This window comes from Strix aluco, chromosome 37 (genome assembly GCF_031877795.1).
Source record: "Strix aluco isolate bStrAlu1 chromosome 37, bStrAlu1.hap1, whole genome shotgun sequence".
NCBI lineage: Eukaryota > Metazoa > Chordata > Aves > Strigiformes > Strigidae > Strix > Strix aluco.
The window spans coordinates 1,018,973-1,039,079 of NC_133967.1; the positions used below are offsets into that span (position 1 = coordinate 1,018,973).

A 20,107-nucleotide genomic window follows, 5' to 3' on the forward strand; every position below is an offset into this window, starting at 1 on the left:
AATGATGTGACAACTTTTTCAGTGAGTGGCAGGGAGAAACAGTAGCGTATTTTCGTGACAGGTCTAGAAGAAAAAGTCACCAGAGTTATTTATTTCACATCTGGTATGAACTTTTAGATGTACCGAACCACAGGAGGCAGCTGTACAGATAAAAAACATTTCAGGTGTCTTCCTTGGAGGAGTCTAAGGCTGGTACCTGGGATCTCAGGTCCCTGCAGCAGGGCTCAGGACAGTCTGGGACATGTCTGGGAGGAATCTTGGGCAGATCCCAGAGAAGAGAGTGTCCTTTCAGGGAGAAAAAATCTCTTGGGTATCTGCTTTGGAGGAGTGTGGGGCTGCTCCCCAGGGTTAGGCCTCCCTACAGCAGAGGTGAAAAGACTCCAGGACATGCCTGGGAGGAATCTTGGGTGGATTCTGGAGAAAAAATCTTCCTTTTCAGGAGAAAACACATCTCAGGTATCTTCCTCTGTGCTCGTTTGTTCTTGAGTGGACAGGGAACAAAGTGATCTCTACACTGATGGATTTGATGACATAGGTGAGTACTGGTGTAGCCATTCTGCAAACATCGTTCTCTCTAACTGAGCCTTTCAGTAACCTGCTGGTACATGACAGTGCATGCAGTTCCTGAAGTGAACTTTTGAAACTCTGAAGTTGTTCCGTAGGCTGATGATTTAATATTTTTTCTTGAAAAGGTTCTGCTGTTTGATGGCTCTTGCAACTCCACTGACCCACCGACGTTCCGGTCCCTTCAGCGCTGCCAGGTACTTCTGAGCAACCTGAGCACAGTCTTGAATTGTTTTCTGGCAGAAGCACCAGAGCTACTGGAAAAGGTTTGTAATGGCTTTGCTAAACCTTTGGTGTGTTTTATTAATATTTAGAATGATGCTTGGGTCGTAATTGTGGAAACATGAGCTTTTGTCGTTTGCGATGACTGGAAGACAGTCACATTTAGCTGGGAGAAGGGGCTTAAATCTGAGAGGTTGGGAATAGCACTTCATATGCCCTGAGTTCAGGGAAACTTGTGGAGTTCCTGCAGGCGGGTGGGGGAGGCTGCGTTCAGCAGGGAGCTGTGTGAGCAGCTGGTTGCAGTGACAGCAACTGAGGGCAGTAACGCTGAGAACGGTTCTTTTCCATTCTTGTGGTGCTGGGGCCTGATCATAGGCCCTGAAACACAGCTGACCTCTAGATGGACCTCACAACCAAAGGTTATCCATTTAATAATGGATATTTGGTAAAATGATAATGGGTAATTAGTAAAATCTGCATTGCAATTACCGTTAATTATTATTATTATCTGATCATTAATGAAATATGAATGCTCACTAGTGACAGGTGCAGCTCGGTCAGAATATAATCAGCAGTGAGGATGAAATGCCGTGAGAATGTACCCAGCTTCCCTCGTTCAGCTTGTTCGAGGCTCAGAACCCAAGTGTTTGCCTTGTTAGAAACTCCCTTGGTTCTCCCCCAGCCCTGGCCAGGCTCTGGGTGGAATCCAACAGGAGGATGAAACCAGATGTTTCCGCTCAAAGCAAAGTGCAAGTCTTTCTGCCTTGCTGGTTTTTGGTCCCCAAGGCCGGACCCGCTCACAGCGACTCTGGGTGCCTCAGCTACGGGTGGACGCCCCACGTGGGATTTCCCACTCGCCGGGACAGGCTCAACAAACCCTCCTGCACCCGGGGCTGCCCAGCGCCTGCGGGGCTGGATGGTGGGACGGGTGCGAGTGGGGATGGATCTGCCTTAACCACTCTCCCCCCCGTCGTGAGGTAATGATTAGGTGCGTTACCTTGCTTATTCTTAGTTTTCTATAATTAGCTGTATGTAGTAATAATTAAGTGTACTACTCTGTATTTTTCTTATTGCTTATTTTCTGTGTTACGTGGTTATACCTTTTAACTATTAACAGTAGAATAAGCCCACTCTTTGTGCTCTGGCGTCTGGATTTAATTGGCATCCTCAATCAGCAGAGCAATTCTTAGCTAGCGGTTTACAATAGAATGCAAAGATTGTATTGCAAATGCTAAAGAATATAAAGGAAGCGTAAATGAGTAACTTCTGAAGTAACTTGGGTTTCTGTAGCTTTTTGTGTTCTCAATTGTCCTTGGGCTATTGAGGGGAAAAAAGCATATCCCTGTGCTGTAGTAAAAATCTCTGCCAGGTGAAGAAGACGTGTCTTAGTCATGAGGGGATTTAATAGTTCAGGCTTTGTTTGGTTTATTTTAGCCTTCAGTGAATGTGGCTCTTTGTAGGGATTGCTTTTGGTTTTGGGGGTGATTGTGGGGTTTTTCTTCAAATAAGGAAGTGATCCAGAGTGAAAAATGGAAAGACAAAGATTCCTGCTGTGTTATTTTTATACTTTCTGTTTAGGATGATGAAGGGAGTTTTGTCAAATCAAAGGAATTGCATAACAACAACCACCTTACGCCTTTTTTCAGGATTTACAGACTTGACAAACCAACAGGTGGTAACTGGCCTCATTTCTTGGGGTGCACAAGTGGTCACCTGGTTCTGTGGACCCAGTCTCCTTCCAGAGGGTGTAGGTGAGCCTGAACCGTGACCCGTTTGTGAGCAGGAGACTCTCCAGCGAGTGATTCCGATGAACACGTGCTCAGCCCTGTTTCTGTGAATGTTCCATCGATAACGAGTCGTGTTGGTTCAGCTGCAGCGTGTGTGGAAATTCTGTTGGTGAAACTGAGACTGGTCTGTTTGTTCAAAGAGTGTAGAATAATGCAGGCAGTTTCTTTCCTGGATGTTTTTTGGAGAGAACAGTATGCCTCTGACTTCAGGGAGTTGCTTGTGTCCACAGCTTGAACGACTTGTCATTTCAAACACATTGCTATCAAACAAGAAACACTGTAATGCTTGTTTCTACAGTAAAACCGTTCCCTGCATGTTTTGAACTTTTTATTTATTGCTTGAGGAAGAAATACACCTTGGAAACACTTCTTTATTTGGATGGATTATAAATTCAATTGCCAGCCTAAATTGTCTTACAAGTGCTCATGTGACATGTTTAAAAACCATTCCCTTAGAGAATTGTTGGGATCCTTTTATAGCGCCCTTCAGCTTACAGTCCATGTTCTGAGTGCTGCATCAACTGGAAATGGCGCTTGAGGCAAGGAGGAATTGAGTCTTGGCTCTTACCTCTCTGTTAGCAAAGGCAGAAACAGGACTGGCTTCTTTCAGAGTTGGGGTCTTGCCTGTGCTTGAGGCTCAGCTTGTACAATCTTCTGTCTTTTTAATCCACAATTTCAGTTTAAAAATGTGATGTTACTTCTTTACCTTGCTTTTACTTTCTTGCCTATAGATGATGACATGCATTTGTCTAGGCCTTTCTACAATTGTCCTCTGATTCAGAGCTGCTATACTGGTCATGGACAGAAGCTTGAGCATTTATCGAGGTAAGCTCGAACACTTCCACTGCAAATTCAGGAGTGGAAGGGAATGGCTTTTACATCAACAGTTGTGTTTGCTGCGCTCACTGCGTGTGCTGGCAGTATCTTGACTTCAGCAGTGCCTGTGGTCTGTTGAACACAGAGGTTACTTCCCTGTGTTGCAACGTCTATATACACCTCTGCTTAGTGCCCTTGATCGGTATCCTCATTCTTTGTAGCATACTTCATTCATTGGCTTGTCTGTGTAACCTGTTACTATTGGAACAGGTCGCGTGATTAGGACAGGAGCAGTGATCTCCAGTTCAGCAAAGCACGGTGTGCACGGAACAATTGCTCTGGACACAGCAGAAAGCATATTTTTTTAAAAAAATAACCTCTTTTATTGACTAGTAATAGAAGGTCATAGTTGTATTGGCCTAAATCCCCTGCTCACAAGTACATTGGTGTAATTTAATAAGACAGTGAGAGTTCCATGTAGTTGGCCCATCAAGCGCCCTACTGGGTATTGGTAACAGTCACTGCCTGATGTAAAAAACTCTTATCCAAAAAACCACAAGGTAGGGAAGAATGAATGCGGAATAGCTAGGTAATGCCCTGCTTATTCACTGAAACCAGTTTAGTCTGCGGGGATTGGAAAGAACTATTAAAGAAAAACCCCCCACCAAACCCCTCCAGAGCTTGTCAGAGTTCAGCATCATCAATATTTTCTTCCGTACCAAAGATTAAAAAATACATTTTCACAAATATGCTGGGAAGAAACCTCTTGATGTTCAGAAAAATCTGGAAATAATGAATAAAGATTAAAACAATATATTTAGAGATATACTTAAAACTCCGTGTTTGGAAAAATCTGGAAGTGATGCACCCATCAGAGCCACGGCCTGGGGCTTGAGTGCCATGACACAGGAGCTGTGGAAGAGCCAGGTCTGCTCCTGCAGAGCTGCGGAGGGAGAAGTAGAAAACATTGTGGGGCTGAGAAGGAGCCCACATCTCCCCTGCCATGGGCAGCCCACCCAGGCCGTGCCGGCCGCTGGCGTGAGCAGGTTGTGGATGGGGTGGAAGTGCTTGGTGAGCCGGAGAGCTGGGATGGTGTCGGGGAGGAGGAGGAAAGAGCAGCATCCCGTGCTGAAGCTGGCGGCGTTCTGCAAGAAGAGAGCGTGTGGATCCCCGCTGGGCTGTGCTGGGAGAGGCAGCCCCCAGGGTCTGGGGGGGCGTGGGGAGCCTTGCGGTGGCTGTTCCCAGAGGTGTGGGGGAGTCAGGGCTGCTGTCGACCCCAGCTGCCCCTAATTTGTGCCAGTCTGCCCCAGCCAGTGTTTCTGGCCAAGAGATCAAGCCAAGCTTTCAGGTGCAAGCCAGCCCCCAGAAGCGGGGCTTTGCAGTCCATGGGGCTCTTCTTCAGAAGCCTCTGTTGCCTTCCCCACGCTGCTCGGTGCCCCGCTGGCCATGTTGGGGCATGTCCCTGCTACCGCCCCAACCTGACGCCCCAGGCAGCAGCTGCCCACTTCATACCTCATGGTCTGGCAGCGGCTCAGCCCTGCTGCCTCCCCTGCCAGCTGTGCATTGGCCTTGTTCCCCACAGAGCTTTTTGAGGCCCCTTGACATCTTCTCTAGGGGGGTCTTTCTCCTCGTCACCTCTGGGCAAAGGCAGGCTCCCTGCTCAGCTCGGCTTTTCAGGGCCCAGTCAGGCATCTTGACGTAGACTTCCAAAGCCATCTGGGACGCTGCCTGGTTCGCTTCCTGAACTTCATGGGAAAGCCGTGAACAACCACAGCCAAGAACCACGCAGCGGGCAGTTCAGCGTGGCTAGTAAGCGCCTGCAGAGGCAAGGGTCAGTGTCAGAAACACAAGGGCAGCCTTGTTTATGGTAGCTGGGTCCTTTCCACAGGGTGCGGTCCTTCAGAAACAGACTGCTCTAGTGTGGGTCCTCCTGCTCCCGTGTGGGCAGCTCTCCGTGGGGCTAACACCGTGGCTGATGGGCTCAGCTGTGGCCAACGGTCTGTCTTGGAACTGGCTGCAGCTTGCTCTGCTGGATGTGGGGGAAGCTTCTGGCATCTTCTCACAGAAGCCACCCCTGTAGCCTGCCCCTACCCCGCTACCAAAACCTGGTCACATAAACCCAATGCAGGGAAAAAGAAGCAGCTGATCCAGCTGAGCTGAGTGGGGACTGTGAGCTGCCTGGCTCATGGCCTTACTGCCACCCACAGCCTCCCTGTGCCACCTGGCAAATGCATTTGTGACTATCGCCTATCCCCAAGGCCACCAACTCACCCCTGTGTACCTGCTGCTCTTCCAGGAGCTTCTGCGACACACGTGATGCTTTGGGGGCTGATCTGTTGGGCTGCAACTGCTCCATCCCTGACCCGCAGCTGGTCTGGAGGATTGTGTCACAGGTGGAGTTCTGTCTCTCTGACAAGAACCTGGCCAAGGATGCCTTCCTTCATCAGCATCAAACTGCTGATGTCCTTCAAGAAGGTAGGCAGCTCATGGCGCTGGGCAGCTGGGGTGGGGAATGGCCTATCATGTGGAGGATGTCGGGGTGTCTGGGTGTGCTCTGCTGTCTCTGGTGGAGTGTACTGGGAGGTGCAGGCTCCACTCAGGCTGTCTGTGTCCCAGTGAAGTGCTGATGGTGCAGAGCTGGGCTCTGCTCTTTGCCTTCCATGTGCTGCAGCAGTTCTCCAGCCAGGGAGGGTGGCTGGGGAAGCGGTGAACAGTCCTCAAACCAACCCCAGGGCTGGATTCACCTCTTCTGCCCATGGTACTCCCAGGTTCCTTTGGGAGAGATCATCCCTCAACCAAACTCTGCAGGAAGGTGCTGGTGGTGTGAGTACGGGAAAGCTGCAGCTTGTTGTCGCGGTCCAAGGGGCACTGGGGACCTTCTGTGAACCCCAAAGATGCTCACGTGAAAGGGGGACATTGCCTTGCCGTGACTTCAGGTTGATGGGGTTGCAGCCTGCCTGGAGGACGGGTTTAGAGTGGTCCCTGCCTGGGGAGACTCACAGGGACACAGCGGCCCCCTCTCTCCTGTTGGTGAAATACCTGATGCGCGACTGGCGGCTCACGCTCTGTGCCCTGCAGTTCTCGGAGCTGCTGGAGGTGAAGGAGGAGGGCGCCAAATGGAGGTGGTCAGGGTTGAAGAAGTAACTCTGAGGAGCTCGGGAGCAGGCAACTGCCCCGTGTCAGGCACCGAGTGAGTGGGGCAGAAGGGGGCTTGGCTGAGCAGGGACCTGCTGGCTGAGTGCAGAGGAAAAAGGAACTGCACCATCTCTGGGAGCAAGGTCAGGCTTGGCAGGAAGACGGCAGAGCTGTGACTCGCACACGCAGGGAGGAGACAGGAAAGGCCAAAGCTCAGTTAGAGTTGGAAGCGGCCAGTGATGGGTCTGACAGCAAGAAGGGATTTTTAAGTAGGATTGTAGCAAGAGGAGCTCTGCAGAAAACATCAGTGATACTTGTTGACAATGGTCACCTGACAGATAGGCATAAAGGCAAAGCGAGGGATTGAATTTTATTTTTTCCCTCAGTCTGTAATAATACTCGTAGGCCGTGGGCTGCCCGGTCCCCTGAGTCAAATCACCCCGAGTGTGGGACCAGCGATTTTCCATTTGTGGCCACTGAAGTTGCCAGGGACCAGCTCCATCAGCCTGGGGAGCTGAGGCCGCTTCCCACGGGTGCCGTGGCCGGCGCTGGGCCCAGGTTGTGGAGCTCGGGTGGGAAACAGGCAATAAAGAGACATGAAGTTTCCAGCCACTTTTGGGCTTGTGCAGTGATTTTTTTTTTTTTTTTTTCTTCAATTTTGCCCCTGGCCCGGTCTTGTGTCTGCCCAGGGTGCAGCCAGGCTGGGGAGAAGGGTCCCAGCCTGGCCGGCAGGTCCCTCCCTGGCCGTTCCTGGGGTGATTTGGGGTTCTTTTGCTGCGGCAGTGAGGCGATGCCGGGCTGCGGAGCTGAGCGGGGTGGGAGGCGAGGAAGGGCGTGAAGGTCTCGAGGCTGGGAAGGGCCTTGCAGCGAGCCCTGTCCCCGCGGGAGGGGACGCTGGCCGTGTTCAGGATGAAGGCCTTGCGGCCCTGGCTGGGGTGTGTGCCCGTGCCCCCCCGGTCCCCCAGTGTCTGTCCTGGTGCCGGGGGCTCCGTGATGCTTTCTGCGTGGGGCCGTGTCCATGAGTCCTGCAGGGAGCGTCTGTCCTGGCTGCCTCGCCAAAGGGCTGCTTGGCCTGGGGAAGGGGCCGGGGGAGTCCCCCCCACCCGCCATTGCCTGCCCCACTGGTGGTGACTTGGCCCTGGGGGCGGCTGGGTGCCCTTCGGGGCTCACCGGCTCTGAATTGGGGGTCAGCGGGGCTTTTGCACTGTTGGGTGCTGTTTCCCGGTGCCCCCCGCGCTGCCTCCCCCTCCCACAAGAGGCACAGAGAGGTTTTGTAGAAAACAGATTTTAATGAGAAAAGACAACAGAAAAGGTCCTCTCCAAACTACTCTAATCCCACTCCCTCCCCCCCAAATACACCAACTTTCCCACCCCAGCCCACAAATACACCACCCTCAACACCCCACCCCCGAAATAAAACAATAGTCCCCCCCGAAGTACCCCACCCTCATCGCCCACCGCCCCACTCCCCACATTAGTATCTCCTCCCCCCTGGCCCCCCCGGGCTGACTGCGAGTGCCCTGCGCTTGCTGGGGGGCGGTGACAGGGTGCTCTGCCCCTGCTTCCAGCCCCGCTTCTGTGGCACGGCCGGCTGGGATGGGGGCGGCTCCATCCCCGCATCCCCCCACGGCTCCTGGGCCTCCAGCCCCATCACAAAGTCCTCCAGGCTCAGGATGGCGCCGGCGGTCTCGGGGACGCTGTAGTTGGGGCTGAGCAGCTGCTCGGGCAGGGAGAGCCAGGCCAAGTCACAGGGGAGGGTGACTGCCCTGGTGTCCCCAGGGTCCCCAGGCGTGGGGCTCCTGCTGGCATGGTCCTGGCTGACCCCCAGGTCGTCCGTGGAACAACCAAAGAGCCTCAGGGCCTCTTTGAGAGGCACCTCCCGGGACACAGCAAGGTCTTCCGCCATGTCCCCGAGGCCTTGGTTGTTGGGGTCAGCGCTGGGGCTGGGGGGGATGTCGCTGTCCGGGGGGATGTGGCTGCCCGAGGGTGCCTCCGTGAGGGTGGCCATGCCGGAGAGGTGGCTCTCAGCACTCAGCCCCTCGTGCTTGTGGCCAGAGATGGACGTTGGCAGCACTGGGGGGCTGGGGGCCACCGCTCTCTTCACTCTGCTGGTGTCACCCATGTCCCCAGGCATGGGGCCACAGCTGGGCCCGTCGTGGCTGACCCCCACCGAGTCCAGTGACAAACCAAAGAGGCTCAAGGCCTCTTGGAGCAGCGTCTCGTTGCTCAGGTCCAGTTCTTCTGGTGGGTCCCCCAGGTCTTGGTTGTGGGGGACAGCACCGGGGCTGGTGGGGATGTCACTGCCTGGGACGATGTCACTGTCCAGGGGTGTCCCCGCAGAGGTGGTCGTGCTGGAGATGTTGGAGGGAACAGACGGCCCCTCGATGTGCCCGTAGCCGGGGATGTTGTTCAGCAGCACCGGCGGGGCTGTGGCCACCGCTCCCTGCTGATCTTTGGGGGCTGCCTGGTGTTGCGGTTGGCCCTGGGGTGTCCCCGGGGCTGCCCAGCCCCCGGGGCCCCCCAGGGCAGCACCCAGCAGAGCAGCGGTGCAATGGCCGAGCGTGGAGGTGGACAGTGGTGGCACGTCGGTCCACTCGTAGCAGAAGACACGGGGCTCAAAGTAGCAGCTGCATGGAGCCATCAGCAGCCCTGTGTGGGTGAGAGGAAGCCGTGCTGGTCAAGGGGGACCCTCTGGGGCCACCCACTGAGCCAGCCCCGATCCCCAACATCCCACGGCTCTGCGCCAGGCACGTGGGGAGCTTGTGGCCAGGACGATGACCGTGGGGTGAGCTGCTGTGCCAAAGGGACAGGGTCGCAAACCGGGGAGGAGACGGGCTTCTTCGAGGTGAAAAGGGGGGAGATGGTGCCAAGTATTTGGGAAATTCTCTGGCCGTGGGCTGTAGTGGGCACACATCAGCCAGGCAAGGGCAGGGACGCTCGCCTGGTCTTGCCGAAGCCCTGTGTGAAAACTGCCTGGGGAGGGGGCACGGGAGTGATGGGGATGTTGGGATGCCCGTGGTCGGGGGTGCTGAAGGTGCTGAAGGTGCTGGGGTGCCGGAGCAGAGAGGGGTGCCATACCTGCTGGGGGGTCCCAGAGGGCCTGGGGTGCCCCCCCCGCTGGGGGTGCCCAGGCTGCGGGGAAGGGCTGCTCCTGCCCGGGCAGTGGGCACAGGTTGGCTGAGCCTGGAAGAGAGACGGGAGCCATGGCCGGCGCTCACCTCCGCTCTGGCCCCCAAGAGCGTCCCCGGGCTGCAGGGGTCAGGGTCGGGGTCAGTGCCTACCTTGGGGGGAGAAGATTTCGGGGAGCAGAGAGAGCCGCAGGAACCGAGGCCCCGGGAGGTCCCAGGAGCCGCGCAGAGACACCCACCCTGGTGGCAGCGCCATGGTTTGTGGTGGGTGTTGGTTGCTAAGGACTCTCTGGGGTGTCCCGGGACGGAATGTTGGGGCTCCCCGGGTTACGCCCCGCCCCCAGCAACCTCCCCAGTTCCCCCTGGGGAGGGAAAGGGTTAAAAGGGGCCTGTGGGTGCAGGTGCCTTGGGCTGGAAGCCTTGGTCCGTTGCCAGAGCTGGGACAGCCTTGGGATCAGGGGGACTTGGTGGCAGGAAACCCGGCCCCCTGGAGTGCTGGGCTGGAGGGGGCAGGCGGGGCAGGAGGGGCAGGCAGGGCAGGCGAGGGGAGGGCTGGCAGGCGATGTGAGGGAGAGGTGTGATGCTGCAGGCCTGACAGTCAGCGAGGACGTGGTGGGGAGCCTCGGGGTGAGGATGAGGGGGATGGAAAACAAAGCAGATGTCGTAGTGGGTGTCTCCTGCCGCTCGCCCAGCCGGGAATCTGGTGCAGAGCCGGGGGATGTTGGGGATGGGCGCTGGCTTGGTGGTTGCCCCCAGAGTGTGCCCCCAGCTTCAACACCTGCCCGGGGTGCAGAGCGGATCCCCCACCCCAGCGGCATCACTGGGTCTGCCCTAAGGAAGGGGCTCAGCCCCTGACCCACCTGCAGTGCTGGGGAACTGCCCCGACAGGGACCTCATCCTGCACCGTGGGCCAGCCAGGCCCGGGGAGCTGAGGCCGCTTCCCACAGGCGCCGTGGCCTGTGCTGGCCCCGGGGTGTTGAGCTCGAGTGGGAAATGGGCAGTACAGAGATGAAGTTTCCAGGCGCTTTCTGGCTGGTGCAGGGATCAGCGTCTCCATCCGCAATGGCACGTTCCCCTGCGATGCCGTCTGCAGTCGGTCTGCGCCTGGAGTGGGATCTGCCCAAGCCCCTCTACCTGCAGTGGGACCTGCGCAGGAATGAAAACGCAACAGCATCTGCGGTGTGGCGCAGGCAGTGGTGTCTGAGGGAAAATAGTGTCCGCAGCAGTGTCTGCCCCTGCAGGGGCACCGGCAGGGGTGTCTGCGTCCGCAGGGACATCTGCAAGGGGTCCTGCAACGGCCGTGGCAGCTGTGGGGGCATCTGCCGTGGTGTCCCCATCTTCAGTCGGGTGTTCACCTGCAGCGCTCGCTGTTGGTGTTTGCTCCTGGAATGGCCCCTGCAGTGGGCCCTGCGGTGGGACCTGTCTGCAGCTGAATTGGCTTCCGAGGGACCTGCAGCTGGTTTGGCGTCTGTAACGGCGTGTGCGTCTGCCGGGGTGTGTCAGTCTGCGATGGGTCTGCGTCTGCCATGCTGTTGGCATTGGTTTGTGCATCTGCAGGGTTAGGGGGGATGGACCGTGCGTCCGCAAAGGTGTCTGCAAGGGTATTTCATTCTGCAGTGGATCTGCAGTGGGATCTGCATCTGCAGTGGGATCTGCAGTGGGATCTGCATCTGCAGTGGGATCTGCAGGGGGATCTGCATCTGCAGTGGGATCTGCAGTGGTGTCTGCATCTGCAGTGGGGTCTGCAGTGGGATCTGCATCTGCAGTGGGATCTGCATCTGCAGTGGGATCTGCAGTGGGATCTGCATCTGCAGTGGTGACTGCAGTGGGATCTGCATCTGCAGTGGGATCTGCAGTGGGATCTGCATCTGCAGTGGGATCTGCAGTGGGATCTGCATCTGCAGTGGTGTCTGCAGTGGGATCTGCATCTGCAGTGGGATCTGCATCTGCAGCGGTGACTGCAGTGGGATCTGCATCTGCAGTGGGATCTGCAGTGGGATCTGCAGTGGATCTGCATCTGCAGTGGGATCTGCAGTGGGATCTGCATCTGCAGTGGGATCTGCAGTGGATCTGCATCTGCAGTGGGATCTGCAGTGGGATCTGCATCTGCAGTGGTGTCTGCAGTGGGATCTGCATCTGCAGTGGGATCTGCAGTGGGATCTGCATCTGCAGTGGTGACTGCAGTGGGATCTGCATCTGCAGTGGTGTCTGCAGTGGGATCTGCATCTGCAGTGGGATCTGCATCTGCAGCGGTGACTGCAGTGGGATCTGCATCTGCAGTGGGATCTGCAGTGGGATCTGCAGTGGATCTGCATCTGCAGTGGGATCTGCAGTGGATCTGCATCTGCAGTGGGATCTGCAGTGGGATCTGCATCTGCAGTGGGATCTGCAGTGGTGTCTGCATCTGCAGTGGTGTCTGCAGTGGGATCTGCATCTGCAGTGGGATCTGCAGTGGGATCTGCATCTGCAGTGGTGTCTGCAGTGGGATCTGCATCTGCAGTGGGATCTGCAGTGGGATCTGCAGTGGATCTGCATCTGCAGTGGGATGTGCAGTGGGATATGCAGTGGGATCTGCATCTGCAGTGGGATCTGCAGTGGGATCTGCATCTGCAGTGGTGTCTGCAGTGGGATCTGCATCTGCAGTGGTGACTGCAGTGGGATCTGCATCTGCAGTGGGATCTGCAGTGGGATCTGCATATTCAGTGGCATGAATAAAAGAATTCCCTTTGTATTCCTGTACGTTGTGTCCCAGCCTCTCTCCTTGGGCAGCACGAGCCAGTTGCCCAATTTCGGTGACAGCTCCGCATCACGGCCACACGGTAGCGGTACCAGCACCAGTTCTACCGCAGTTGGGAGTGGAGAGGGAGAGGACAACACCAACCCAAAAGCACCCCAACGCCCCGCTCATCCCCACTGCTGGGGCAGGATGGGGCAGCACACACACGTCGGTATTGCAGGGCACTGGTGCCGGCCCCATCCCTTCCCCTTGGACACAAAATTCACCTCCCCCAAAAATCATGCTTGCGATGGAGATCACAGAGTTGGGGAGACTGTTGGGATAGGAAACCATCACGGGGCTGAGGAATCGTCGTTGAGATGGGAAACCGTCATTGGGATGGGAAATCATCATTGTGATGGGAAGCTGTTGGGATGGGAAACCACCGTGGGGATGGGAAGTAACCACTGGAGACAGGAACTCAGCAGGATGGGGAACCGCTGGGATGGGAGGTGTGGTGTGCAGAAGCAAAACCTCGCAAGGCTGGCTGAAGCAGGTGCTGGTGGGATGATCGCCATGGGGCCAGACCCCCAAAACCCTGTTTGCCCCAAACAGACCCCGCACTGCCCAACCACCATGGGAGGTGCAGCAGCAGGCTCCCGCTCCTCCGCAGGCTCCTGCTCTCCAGGGACCTCCCCCGCCAGCTCTGCCCGCCAGGCTCTCACCCCATCACCCCTCTTCGCTTCCCCCTGCAGAGAGGTTCCCTATGCAGCTGCTGGTGGCATCAGAGGTGCCCGGCGGGAGCTTCACCACCCCAGCCATGTCACCGCCGGTCCCTGCCTGAGTGCTGCCCTCTGTCACGGCGCTGCCAGTGTCCCCTGAGCCTCCCAGGCCCACACTGTCACCTGCCAGCTGGCCCAGGCCATGCCTGGCAGGGGGTGCCCAGGGCCCCTGGGGCCACGGTCAGGTGCGTTGCGGGTGGGTGTTTTAGATCACTTCTGTGGAAGGTATTAGCAAAGAGTGATTTTAATGTGATGTTATAAAAGTGTGACTTCGCAAAGTTCGATGGCAACGTTCACTCTGTTACTTACTACATGGAAGAAACATACAAAGGAAAATCAAGTTAGAATTTATTTACAATTATTTACACAGAGACCAGAAACATAAAAAGGTAAGGGAGACCCTCCCGTTGAGTCGCAAAGTTCCGAATGGACCCCCTTGCTTTCTAAACTCCTGATGGAGCTGAGATGCAGCTAGATTCCATCTTAACCCCAGACTTGGTCAATGGTTTATGCCTAATGGAGAGGTACAAAGGGTAAGGAAGACCTCCCGTTGAGTCACGAGGTTCAGAACAGACCCCCTGGCTTTCTAAATCCTTCTCAGAGAGACGTCTAGGTGAGGCTGGATCCAGGCTTAGTCGCAGACTTGGTCAACAGTTTATGTCTGATGGAATTAATATAAAGGGTAACTCTTATGAACATAAATGATAACTCTTGTTGAGTTATTACGCCAATTTGTCGGGGAACGAGTGATTATGGATCCTACACAATTTGAGGTAGCAGCAATTTCAAATTTATTAACACTGTTACGGTAAACCACAAGATTAGATTAAATGATTTTTAACAATACTTAATCATCAACCAATTATCAGGGTGATTTAATAAAATTTGTTATAATCAACACTACAAAGTTTCCTAAATCGAATGCGCAAACACACACACAGATACAGAATTTAACCCATGATAGTAAATTATTGGTACCAAACGATCTCTGAAAGTTTGCAGAAATCTGATCGTAGTGAATTACTCACTATTCTCCATCATCAGCATCTGTCAGCAGACGGTCTTTGAACCCTTTTTCTTCATTGGCATCTCTCAGCAGATGATCTTGGAAATCTTCCTTTGAAATCCTCAAGAAATCTACTATTTGAAATCCTCGTGACAACCACCCTGAGAGGCATCCCAACTCAGAGGTACTGGGTCAGAGCCTGCTGTGATCCCGGAGAGCTCAAAGGGTCTTACTCAGGATCACTATTTACAGGATCACAAGATGACCTTGGTCAGTATTTTTTTTTCATTTTGGCCATATCGTTGTTTAAACCCGGCCGGCAGCCAAACACCACACAGCTGCTCACTCACCTCCGCACGGGGGACGGTGGAGGCAACTGGAGGGGTAAAGGTAAGGAGACTTGTAGGTTGAGATAAAAACAATCTAATAATTTAAATGAGATTAAAATAATTATAAGAATTATAGCAATAATAGAATATACAAACAAGTGACACACAATGCCACTGCTCACTGTGAGAGACGAGAAACCAGGCCTGCGAGAAACTAGGAAAAACAGCCTGAGAAAGCACCAGCTGAGCTGATCGAAGGAATGCCTCAAACACTCGCGAGACAAAACTCTGAGTCCCGGGGTGGGTGGTGTGGAGGCCGAAGCTGATGAGGCTGCTCCAATAACACAGGATGCAGCTGGAGGGGGGGGCCCGGTGGGGACAGGACGGCTCTGCTCTGGGGCACCTGGACAAATTTCAAGGGCCGTCTGTCCGGTGAATGACCTTTGCTTCATTATCCACGAAATGCACATTAAAGTTAACACCCCTGAACATGCTAACGAGGGCTAACATGATCATGCTAATTACATCATCCCATGAAACACCTCACCCCTCCCGTACATGGGTACGTGGGTGTGTGGGTCGACCTGGGGGATGGACCCAAGGACAGTGGGTATAAACCAAGGGGGGGAAAAGAAAGGGGGGGGCTGGAGAGTGCAGTGAAGGGAAGAGGACGGCTGCAAGCGAAGAAGCCGGCTGCCTCCTGTGCCTCCTGGAACCCTGGCCGGCGGGATCGGCGCAGACACCCAGAGCGGAGATCTGTACTTCCCCATTCCCTCTGTCTCCCTCTTCTCCCTTTCCCATTAAGCAGTGCAAGGCACATTGTATTGCTTGCCACAACTCGCTATATACTTACCCAATTATCGTGTGTTCAATTAGTACATTGTGAGTAGTTAATAAATGTTTGGACTTGGAGACTTGTTGTCGCTCCGTTGGGGATTTGCGACTCTGAGTCACTTGTCTCCCTCGTCTGAACGGGACGTGACACTCACCCCCCACCGACCGGCGCTCAGCCCTGCCTGGTTAGCGATCTCAGGGGAGAGAAAATCCTGGAGCAGCAATCCTGGAAGAGAGGGAGAGCAAACTTCCTGGCCAACCCTCCTCTATACACTGAGCCTGACGTCGTATGATACAGAATATTTCAGTGGCCAGTCTGGGTCCGTCACTCTGGCTGTGCCCCCCCCAGCTTTTTGTGCCCCTGCACACGGGCAGGACATGGGAAGTGGAGAAGCCCTTGATGCCTTAGCAGCAGCCGAAAGCATCGCTGCATTATCAACTTTCTTCTCGTACCAAATCCCATACTGGATCTGAAACACAGCCCTGTTCTAGCTGCTGAGAAGAAAAATCAGCTCTATCCCAGCTGAAACCGGGACGGTATCCACCCCTTATTCCATAACATTTACGTTATGCTCAGGTTCCACGTTTTCCATTACATTCTCATTAATCACCATCCCTTTTCCTTTTTTTTGATGCACACACAGAGATATCATTCCCTTAGTCTATGGGCCATCCCTCCAGAATATATAGTGAAGTCATTCGGTCCAGAACTTTGGGCTCCATCTGCCATGACAGTCTCCAGGCAGGAAGGGTGATGCGGAGTCGGCTCGGTCGGTGGAGTGGGTGACCTTGGACGCAGCAGGAGGATGGGGTGTAGTTTCTGCTGCATTTGGAGCTGTAGCTGGTGCGTCTGGCATGGTCCATGCTCACAGTCTGTGGGCTGGTCTCGAGGAAGTTGCTGGGTGCAGCCACTGAAGTTAGTCCTGACTTCATCAATTTGTCATTAACCTGATTCTTAATATGATGCCATTAGTGTAAGGTGTATCAACCACAGCGGTGACGATATGCAATAACAGGGTTATTTAGCAATTACCACCATGCAATTCAATTCATCAGCTATTTTCACCCAAAGTCAAATCTTCTCAAGGCACACATCGGACTTCCCTGTCCTTCTGCATCGCCCACCAAGTGCACCCAGGTCCTGGGGTAGAAGTAATCCCACGCATGAGTTTACCTTTACCTGAGGCAGGAATAACGCAGACTGTCTCTTCCCCAGCGTATCCCTAATGCGCACTGCGGGGGCTTTATCCCCATCCACGGTACGTAGGAGGTTTGACTGAGCAGGGCCAGCTTGCTTGGCAGATCCTCTGGGACTGACTGACCAGGTGGCTTTTGCTAAATGCACGTCCCAGGGTTTGAGAGTTCCACCCCCCATTGCTCTCAGTGTAGTTTTTAGCAACCCATTGTATCGCTCAATCTTCCCAGAGGCTGGGGCATGGTAGGGAATGTGATACATCCACTCAGTGCCATGTTCCTTGGCCCAGGCGTCTATGAGATTATTTCCGAAATGAGTCCCATTATCTGACTCAGTTCCTTCTGGGGTGCCATGCCACTACAGGACTTTCTCCTCAAGGCCTAAGACAGCGTTCTGGGCAGTGGCACGGGGCACAGCACGTGTTTCCAACCATCCAGTGGCTGCTTCCACCACTGTAAGCACACAGTGTTTGCCGTGCCGAATTTGTGGGAGCGTGATATAATCGATCTGCCAGGCCTCCCCATATTTATATTTTAATCATTGTCCTCCATACCAAGGAGGTTTTAAACCTTTGTCTTGCTTGATCGCAGCACATGTCTCACATTCATGGATCACCTGTGCAACGGTGTCCGTGGTTAAGTCCATCCCTTGATCACAAGCCCATCTCTATGTTGCATCCCCTCCTTGATGACCTGAGGACTCATGGGTCCAGTGACCCACAAATTTCTCACCCTTATGTTCCCAGTCCAGATGTGCCTGAGCCACGTTAATCTTAGCAGTTTGATTCACCTGTTGGTTTTTATGTTCTTCGGTGTCCTGACTCTCAGTGAGCGTCTACACGAGGTACTTTCACAGCCAGGTTCTCTACCCCAGCAGCAATCTCTCACCATCATTCAGCAGCCCAGACGGGTTTGCCTCTGCGCTGCCAGTGGTTCCGTTTCCACGGCTGTAACCACCCCCACAGCGCATTTCCCACCACCCATGGGTCAGTGCAGAGACAGAGCACTGGCCACTGTTCTCACTCAGCGATAGCCAAGGCCAGCTGGACGGCTTTCACCTCTGCGAACTGACTCGATTCACCTTCTCCTTCAGCAGCTTCAGCAACCCGTGGTGTGGGGCTCCACACAGCTGCCTTCCACCTTCGATGTTTCCCCACAATGCGACAGGACCCGTCGGTACACAGGGCACATGGCTTCTCCTTATCCAGTAGTTTAGTATGTGGTGGGGCCTCTTCAGCACGTGCCACCTCTTCCTCTGGCGCCATTCTGAACTCTTCCCCTTCTGGCCAATCTGCGATCACCTCCAATATTCCCAGATGGCTGGGGCTCCCTGTTCGAGCCCGTTGTGTGATTAATGCGACCCATTTACTCCACGTGGCATCGGCTGCGTGGTGTGTAGAGGGGACCCTCCCTTTGAACACCCAGCCCAGCACCGGCAGTCGGGGTGCCAGGAGGAGCTGTGCTTCAGCCCCAATCACCTCCGAAGCAGCTCGAACCCCTTCACATGCTGCCAGTGTCTCCTTTTCGGTTGGAGTAGAGTGGTCCTCGGACCCTCTGTATCCCCAACTCCAGAACCCCAGGGGTCGGCCTCTGGTCTCCCCGGGTGCTTTTTGCCAGAGACTCCACAAAAGGCCATTCTCCCTGGCTGCGGTGCAGAGCACATTTCTAACATCTTGTCCTGTCCGCACCGGCCTGGGGGCCACCGCATGATCTATTTCCCGTTTAATTTGCTCAAAGTCTTGTTGCTCAGGGCCCCATTTAAAATAACTTTTCTTCTGGGTCACTTGATAGAGACGGATTACAACCAAACTAGAATCTGGGATGTACATTCTCCAAAAGCCCACAGTGCATAAGAAAGCTGGTGTTTCCTTACGTTCTGATTCCAGCTAGTGGCTCTGCTATCCCAGCGTGGGAGCAGCCAGGTGATAATGTGCTCGCCTGGACGATGGCTGAAATCCTTCCTCGTGTCTCGCAGCTCACTCAGGGATAGGGATCGAGTGATTCCCTCTGGTTCTGCCTCCTCCTGCTCTTCTCGTCCTGGTTCATCAACATCCCTTACAAAGAGAAGTGATTTTTCTTTAATATTTCTTCTTACGTACAGGAGCAGCTGGCACTGGCACGGGCTGTGTCTCTGGTCCAGCTGCGGTGCCTGTGGCCGCGGTCAGAGCAGTTGCAGTACCTGTCACCGGGGCTGAAGTGGCGGCAGCGCCTGTCGCTTTATTGTCAGATCCAGAGACTTCTCTTCCCCTCGAGGGCACGGAATAGTGTTGCCCAGGGCTCGGTAGGCAGGGGCCAGGCCCAGCACATTGCGGTCATTTTTGTCTCCCTGGAATTGTTGGCGCGACAGCATACTTTTTCCAAATGTCCTACTGGTTTCTAAGGATTTTGCACTTGTTCAGGGGTAAAATTCCAAAACACTGGAGGTGCCCACCGTCCTAGGTGCTTGTCCATGCTGTCCCACACCTCCAGCCACTCATAACTCTCCAGCCTTGGGGTACTGACACTCTTATTAAATAGTTGCTTAATACTGAACAAAACCTGAACCACATGGAGGGACATGCTGGCTCCCAGCAATAGGGTGACCGTGTTAGTGTCAACATTCCAAGGATATTCAAAATTTTCAAAATTCTCACAGGCTATTTAAGCAGCCTGGAGGAGAGGGGAAGGTGGAGGAAGGTGTGTCCCCCATGGGTCGGCTCTCCGAGAAAAGGTGAAGGGTGTCATTGTTAACCCTTTCTGCTAGATGGCCCCGAAGTACAGAGGTGACAACAGCAGCCGGACCCCTTCGTACCCCAGAGTACCCTCCCCTTGCTGGGGTCCAGTGCCAGCTCCACCACTGCACATCACTTTGGGGTCAGGCTCTTGGCTTCCTCCCGCACCATGTGGTCCTGCAAGGCACAAATCCTGCTCTCAGCACAGGACCAGGACCCACTCCCTTCGCTCCAGCCGTGTCAGCAAACAAGCACTGGTGGGGTCCCTGCGACAGTGCCAGTGCCAGCCTGCAAAGTGCCTGGCACAGGGAGGAGCTCAGACTGCCCGGCCCCCCCAGCCCAGCCTCCCAGCCCTCACCTCCAGCTTCGAGAGCTGCCCCAGCTCCTCGGCTGCCTTGAAAATCATCCGCGTGCCCTGCAGAGAGCAGAGAGACAGGAATGACCCCGGTGAGCAGCCGGGCTGGGGGTGCCATGGCCAGGCTGGGCACGTGGTGCCAGGAGCTTGCTGCAGCTCCGGGGGCTCCCCCAGCCCCCCAGGCTCCCGGGGGCCAGAGGGGTGCTCCTCAGAGAGCCCCGGGGCCACCGGCCACACCGTGGTGGTGCTGGACTGTCAGCCCCTGTCCCAGCCCCTGAGCAAAGGGGTGTGGCTGGGGGCTTGGGGCCCCCAGGGCAGGACATCACCCTGGCATCAGGGACCTCACACCCTGCTCAGCACAAGCAGCTTGGCCCAGGGGTCCCATCCTGCTCCCTGCAGTGTCCAAGCACCCGCTTCTGCGTCCAGCAGAGCCCAGCACGGCATGGCACTGGCACCGCCTGGACAATCATAGGACATGGGGCGGGGGAGCAGAGAGCGAGCGCAGGGGGACAGTGGGCACGGGCAGGA

General features: G+C 55.0%; 1 protein-coding gene across 2 annotated transcripts; it reads left to right on the forward strand.

The window, feature by feature from the left end:
- The first annotated feature begins 502 nt into the window (after positions 1–502).
- LOC141917393 (uncharacterized) lies at positions 503–14,954 on the forward strand. 2 transcript variants are annotated; one of them, XM_074810568.1, is made up of 5 exons: positions 503–601; positions 693–830; positions 2,433–3,398; positions 5,686–5,864; positions 14,247–14,954. In XM_074810568.1, the coding sequence occupies exons 3-5, from the start codon at positions 3,265–3,267 to the stop codon at positions 14,570–14,572; spliced, it is 639 nt and encodes a 212-aa protein (XP_074666669.1). In that variant the 5' UTR covers positions 503–601; positions 693–830; positions 2,433–3,264; the 3' UTR covers positions 14,573–14,954. The 2 variants fall into 2 exon arrangements, with proteins under 2 accessions (XP_074666669.1, XP_074666670.1); XM_074810569.1 differs by having other exon boundaries at positions 566–830; positions 14,250–14,954.
- The last annotated feature ends 5,153 nt before the right edge of the window (positions 14,955–20,107 follow it).